The sequence below is a fragment of the Pipistrellus kuhlii genome, unplaced genomic scaffold (genome assembly GCF_014108245.1).
Source record: "Pipistrellus kuhlii isolate mPipKuh1 unplaced genomic scaffold, mPipKuh1.p scaffold_m20_p_10, whole genome shotgun sequence".
NCBI classification, from domain to species: domain Eukaryota; kingdom Metazoa; phylum Chordata; class Mammalia; order Chiroptera; family Vespertilionidae; genus Pipistrellus; species Pipistrellus kuhlii.
Genome location: NW_023425405.1, coordinates 21,977,821 through 21,984,806, shown reverse-complemented (window position 1 = coordinate 21,984,806; position 6,986 = coordinate 21,977,821). Strand labels below are relative to the sequence as shown.

Below are 6,986 nucleotides of genomic sequence, written 5' to 3'. Positions count from 1 at the left end.
GGGAAGAGAAAGAAGATGGGGCAATGTGAGTGGAACAGACACAAGCGAAGAATAGATACGATAAAAGGAAGAAGGAATGGAAAAGCGGTAGAATGTCAAGAAAGACCACGTGGAAAGATCAAAGAAGACAGAAAAAAGGAAGAGAAAGGGGTAATGCCAGCAGACAGCAGGCCCCTGTGGAACAGTGAGTCTCAAGCTCCCTAACCCAGATGTCCTTTGGCTCCTTCCTAGTGACCTTCAGGCCGCCTTCAGCCACATCCTATCTCCTCCTTCTTCCCTTGGCCCTCCTCATAGAGCACCCTTATGAAACCATGTCCTGTGCCCTGAACCCCAATCCCAAACCCATGCCAGCTATGGAAGATCACAGGGGCTATCTATATCTAAGATCAAGAACTGTGTCCCCTTCAGGTCTTTGTAGTCGTCTCCACCTGTACCCCTTGATTGCTGAGCCCTCTCTCCTTCCTCCAATCTCTGCATGAGAAATAGAGAGGGAAATGGGGGTTTTAAAATAATCCCTCCCCCACCCCCACATCCTGTGCCCGCCCATTCCTCCTGCTGCTCAATTGGACACATTGCTGTTACCTCTTCCAATGCCAGCACACCCCGGAGCTTCCCCATACTGGTCACGTAGGCAAGGTGGAGACCAAGGAGCGAGAACAGTGTGTGAATCTGCACAGAAAAAGCAGCAGGTCAGTGCACAGGGAGCTCCACACCTCCCAGCAGCCCTGAGCGGTGGGCAAGGACTAGCCTTGTGCAGGGACGTCTGTTCCACCAGCTGGAAAGGGGACTGGTCAATACAGCAGCAATCAAAGCAGACAGGCTGGCTCAACTGCTCCTGCTCCCAGGCCTCAATCTGTGGGGTAGAGCAGAGTAGTCACCCCATATCTCAGGTACAAGGCTTGGACCACAAGCAGCCCTACTAGCTGAGAATCCTGAAATTTGCAACGAACTATTATAGCACAGACCTTCCGTATCACGAAACACCTCCCTTTTTTCCCCCCCAGGATGCAACGCCAGGCTCCAAATCAACCTTCAGCCTCAGGCACTAGCACCCCATTCTCTCCTTCACTACCACCACCCAAGTGCCCCAAACTCCTGTTATTTTCAAGCTATCTTTTCAGTCTTTCCCTTCCTCTTGTCATACCCCATGCTCCCATGAAACCTGACTGCTTGTCATTCCTCACATAGGTCTTCTGGCTTCTGCGCTGCGTTTCCCTTACCTGCCTACCCTGCACTCACTCTGTGCTCTTGCCACTCCCAGGCTAATGTGTTTTGCCCCTTTTTCAATTCCCACAGCACTCTGCTGCTCTCTCCTTTTTGGAAAAGGCAGGGACTGTGCTCACTCTTGTATTGGCATTTGTCTCACTTCTGCCCACTGGACACGAACTCCTGGAGAATGTTACTGGTATGGATGGGTGCCTGTTGTGAAGACACTGGCACATTTTCCTTTTACACAGTGCAGGGTGCCACATATTTGTTGGGTTTGAAATGCTGTGCTGGGTCACATGGTGCTTAGTGGACTCGAGCAAAGCCATCTCTTTTGTTTGTTTTGTTTATGACAGAAGCATTAAAACAGGAAGGCCAACTCTCTTGATGTAGACACGATGCTCAAATCCTCAAGCTTCTAAAGAATCCAGGATGGCTCCGGCTTTCATAAAAAGCAAATCTAAAATTTTCTGAAACTCTCCTCTTCTCTTACTGAAGGTTCACATAGGGACTGACCAGCTCTCACAACACAAGATGGTGACCACTTAGCAGGTATGTCATAGAGATGATTTACTTAGAACAGGCAGCCATCTTGTCAACCCTGGACCTTTCCATGATCATTTCTGGCCTTCCCTAGTTCCATTTCTGCCTTCCCTTAAGAAACAACAATAACAGAACCGGTATCAAGCACGTTGTCTGTGCTGGGCATTATTCCAACTGCACAGAGGTGAAGCTGGGCTTCTGACCTTGACTGCTGGTAGTGTTCCAGATACCCCCAGCTCTTGTCCAAGGGGAGGAGGATGTCTGTTCTTGAGTCTGAACTTGAAAAAGCTAAGCCCCAGTTGCAAACAGGAGCTCTAACTGTCTGTACTAACAGTGTAGCAGAATTAAGTATAGCATGGGCTTCTGGAGACCTATAATTGAATTCTTTCAATATTCCCATAGATATCATCTCAATATTGCCAAGGGTGTCACCTTGATCTAGTCTGAAAACCATGTTCAAAATAACCTGAATTCTGACTCCAATTGGATCTTATTCCTCCAAAATGTCAACAAGCCACATGGGAGCTGGGAGCTGCTTAAAGTCTCCCTTGGGAAAGATATAAACTAAAAAGGTATACCTGTCATCTTTTTGTCCCTGGCAGCACTTTATTTTCAGCAGTTCTTAAGTAGCCTCATTGATCAAATAGCTGGCATTCTCTCTTTGGTGTGTTAACAACAACAAAAAGCATTATTATTGGGTTTAGCACCCTACTTTTTAATTGCAGATATGACACATCTGATTCCTGCTTATGGACGGAGGAATGATTTTTCTTTTTCCTTTGTGATCATCTGTTTGACTCTCCCATAAGTCATTTATCAGAAGTGTCTGTGTTTTGAGGGGTGGCAAGGGGAGAAAGTGGTTTCCTTTCTCTCTTGTCACTCCCTACCCCTTCCTCTAACCTTGCAGTACCTTTCATTTTCAGCACTTATTTATTCCGGATGTCCAAAGATGTTTATTCTAAAATAATATGCATTATGGTTTTGTCAGCTACAAAGCTTGAGTATGCATTCTCATTTACTAAATGGATGGCCGCTGATGGACTTTGTTGTGTCTGCACACCCTCTAGGGTGTGTCCCCATTAGTACTGCTCCCAATCACTGCACTGCATTCTTTTACTGCTCAGTGGTTGGAAAGGAGGCATAACCATGGAGACAGGTCAAGGCCATTCAACATGCTCAACTTTCTTGCTCATAGACTTGATAACTAGCTTTCTTGGGAAATAGGCATTTGTCCCACGAGGCAGCACTGTGAATACTTGTCCTCAGTTGTGGTTCTTCCTAGTCCTGCTTCCTGGCATTCCCTAGTTGTCCACTGTCTCAGGGGCCTGGTGGATCAGCAGAGTAACCTCTACCAGGTGCTGGCCTCACTTTTATAGCCTCAGTGCTGTTTCTCCACATTGGGATGTGTAAGTGCTAGTGCCTGGTGCTCAGCATTCCTGCAGAGCCTCTGCCTGTCCAGAATGTCCCTACTGCCTACAAGATCTAAGGTTCATCTTAGCATCATGGGTCCATTGATGCATGGAGACTCAAAACATTCCTCTTTTCAAATGACAGTGGTCCTTCTGAGAATACTATCAGGTCTTCCCACCTCTGTGCCATGTGCCCATCACCATCTCCATAGTCATGCCTCCTTTCCAACCTCTAAAATGCTTTCCCGCCTAGACTCACATTTTATTCTTACAACAACACAAAGAAGAAGACAGAAAAAGATGAGCAATATCTTCATTTGACAGAACAGTCCACCCCAGGTTGCTGCTTCCTTTACTTACCTCTTCAGGTGACATGTTATCCACTAAATCGGTTGCATCCTAGAGAAGAAAGATATAGGTCCAAATTCTTTCCTAATGGAATTATAGCCATGACTCCCTGGCCAGGGCCAAAGATGCCCGCTTTCAACTCACCATTCCTCCCATACGATGAAGGTTCTCCTTGGTGGGACCCCTTCCCTCCTGATCTAAGGATCAGACAAGTTCCCTTTCCCCTGTCATTCCCTACCCCATTCCCTTCCCCACCCCCATCCAACTCTCACCTGGCTTGTTTCCTTCTTTGTGGGGCGAGTTTTGCCCAGCAAGCAGCACAGCAGAGACTGAAAGATGGAGCGCCTTCGACCTGAAGAGTGGGGAGTAGAGGAAAATGGAAACAATTTCTACTCTTCCTGGGAGGAAATAGCCAGGGGCTCCCAAGTGGTCCCCTGACACTATGCCGCCAACCATAGACACCCTCTCTTTTACCCTCCTAAATACTGGTAAGCCCTTGTCCCTCTCCTTGGGTCAACAATATGGAGACTCAATGAATAGGAACCCTCTCCCATCACCCTAGCCTCCCCCTCCCCAGAGTAGCAGCCCTTAGGCTGAGTGAGCATGATGGGAGAATCTTCACCTGCAGGCTCCGGTGCTTCTGGCTGCTGTTTGAGGCCTGGCAGGGGTCCGTTGGGCTCTTCAGGGGGCAGTGGAACAGTAGGAATGGGTTGAGGAGGAGGAAGTGGAGGTAGCTGTAAGGAGCAGTAAAAATCCTCAGCCCCAGAGAAGAGGCTGCCTACTGCTTTCCTGCCTGTACCGGCACGTGTCCTGAGAAATCCATCTAATTCCATTCTTCCTCCCCATTTCAGAAGTCCTATATTCCTCTGAATTCTCATCCGGACCATCATCCACGACCTTATCTCCTTCAGTCCTTCGGATGGACGGAGGGCCACTGCTCTCTTTGACTTTCTAAATGACCAGCATCTCCATCCCCTCTTCCTACTTTCCCTTTGTCTCCCTCTTTCCTGCTCCCCGGGCCCTTCCCAGCCCAGTCACCTCGGATTTCCCAGAGAGATCTTCATCTTCATCCTCATCCACGAAGGCGAAGGACTCCGGTCGGCCCTGGGGCGAGGAGCCCCGTTGCCCCTCCCCAGCCTGCCGCGCCTTCCCGTCAAAAGGCAGCTCTGACAGCTTCCTGGCCAGGTCCCGGGCTTCCCGCAGCCTCCGCTCAGGACACAGGTGGCGCTGCAGCAGGGCCTGTAGCTCCGACCGCTCCACGGAGCCCAGCAGGATCATTGACTCTGGGGGCGAGCCAAGCTTAGCCGAGGGCCTGCTCATTACCAGTCCCCTCCCCGCACCTCCACCCCGCTCAGCACGGACAGAAAGCCAGCGCCCACGCCTCCGGTTTTCTCTTCTTCAGTTTTCACCTTCTCTCCCGAAACACTCATTTCACAAATCTTGCATGGTTGACCTGACTCAGTCCTTTTGATTTCGTAATCTAGTACTTAGAGACCCAATTGATAGTAGACTAATTGGTGCTAATTGGTGCTCACTTGTGCTTATTTTGATATAGCTAGTGTTTGCAAATAGGTGAACTTGGTATTAAAATAGACTAAGCAACCCTGTCTCCAAGAAAGAAACATTAGAGGGCATCCATGTAAGGCTGAGATGTGAATATACTTTGAAAGAGGCCTACAAGGTTATTTAATTGTTTAGAGTCTGGGTCCTTCTAGGATATAAACAACAAGCCTACTTTTTCTGGAAATGTCGAAATTCTGCGACTGTAATTACATTCTCATTAAGTTTTAAGGCCATAAAATTGCAGCAGTGTTATGGAGATAAATCTTACCATTAAGTCTTAGTCATTATGAGAGAGGCTGAACTACTGCTCCAATGAAGAGCTCCCAGGATACAAGCCACTTAGAGGTATTTGGGTTTGGGAAAATATTAAAACTGACCTAAATTGACCAATTTGAATACTCTGATTATCTGAAATCAGAACTATTTTAATGGCTCCAACTGGCCTGCCACAATTCTTCTGTTACACTAATTCAAACATCAGGCAAGTATTCAATAGTTAGTAAATATCTACAAGGAGGTAGTCTGATGGAAATGGAAGTTATAGTCTCCACCCTCAAGGAATACCCAATCTCATGAGGAAGATCAGATATAGACATATAAACCATAGTAAGAAATAACACAGAGCAGGATTAAGTGCCAATGGTGGGCAGAAAGGATGGTGAATGAAGGAAGAGAAGTTTGAAGACCCAGCTTACTAAAATCGTTCACTCCTTCATATGAAAGTTTTATCTCCTCTTCCAGTTGGACATTAAAGAACAGTGGGTATTTAGCTAAGTAGCAAAGAGAACTACAAAAGGGGCTGTAAGACTTAAGCCTGGGCCTCATTAGTCATGGATTCCCTATTTGTGAATTCACCCATTTGTAACACAAAATCAATACTCATGATGCTTCCTGTCATTCACAGATGTGCACAGAGCAGCAAAAAATATAGGTTGCCCCATGCACACATTCTTAGCTTAGGTTGAACAAAGTGATGCTATACCTTTCCCCCTCCCAGCCCTTATACTGCAAACAAGTGTTCTTTTCGTGGTCTATTTACTGCCACGTTTTTCACATATTTTGTGTTTTTCTTTTGCTGTTTCAAATTGCCCTCAAGCATAAGGGCTATGATGTGCTTTATGGAGAAAATAAGTGAGTTATGTAAGCTTTGTCGAGGCATGAGCTGTCATTCTGCTGGCTGTAAATTCAATCTGAATGAATCAACAATATATACTAGTACTCAATAAGGTATTTTTAAAGAGGAACATTCACAAAACAAGTTTATACATTGATTAGTGGAAGAGAGTGGTGTGACCAGGGGCTTATAGGAACCTAATCCTATATGTCTTCTAGGAGCAATGGCTCAGTGTAGTATCCCTAATTCAGTGCCCATGGTGACCTTATAGAACATAACTACCATGTATAAGAGAATTGACTGTATTTCTTTGGTTGGTTTTTAACTGTGTTGTTGTGCCTGTGCTACGGGTGTATTTAACTTCCTCAGGATGATGTTCCCTAAGGAGCATAGGCTGGGTCTCCTGTAGCAGACTGAGTGGCCTCTACAAACAAACCCCACACCACAATGCCTCCTCCCTGACCTCTATGGAGCCCAAGTTCAGGGGTTGTCTTCCTTCCTCCCCACTGACCTTTTGAATCAACCAGTGGTAAAGTCTTGATTGTGGTGGTCTGAAGCAGGGTTTGCAACTCCCCATATGTGCAAGAAGCTGAAACAAACTTCACATCACGTACCATGATGTCTTCAACAAAGATTGTAAATTTGCTATAGAAGGAGAAAGCATGGGGGGTTAGCCCCACCATATGTCCATCCCTTTGCTGGCCTTTCCGCTCCTCCTCTGAGGTTTGACATTTCACCATTCAAAATATTTATTAAATATATGGGGATATCAAAAGAGGTAAAAAGCAGTGCTTGCAAACATT

General features: G+C 46.5%; 1 protein-coding gene across 1 annotated transcript in view; it reads right to left on the bottom strand.

The window, feature by feature from the left end:
- Positions 1 to 6,986, bottom strand: part of CLCN1 (chloride voltage-gated channel 1) — a 28,662-nt gene that overhangs the window by 1,916 nt on the left and 19,760 nt on the right. The window contains exons 16-22 of the mRNA XM_036429121.1: positions 6,695 to 6,828; positions 4,545 to 4,789; positions 4,129 to 4,240; positions 3,779 to 3,858; positions 3,519 to 3,557; positions 749 to 853; positions 583 to 669 (exon numbers count right to left, since the gene is read on the bottom strand). Coding sequence (XP_036285014.1) covers positions 583 to 669; positions 749 to 853; positions 3,519 to 3,557; positions 3,779 to 3,858; positions 4,129 to 4,240; positions 4,545 to 4,789; positions 6,695 to 6,828 — 802 coding nt within the window. The remainder of the gene's footprint in view (positions 1 to 582; positions 670 to 748; positions 854 to 3,518; positions 3,558 to 3,778; positions 3,859 to 4,128; positions 4,241 to 4,544; positions 4,790 to 6,694; positions 6,829 to 6,986) is intronic.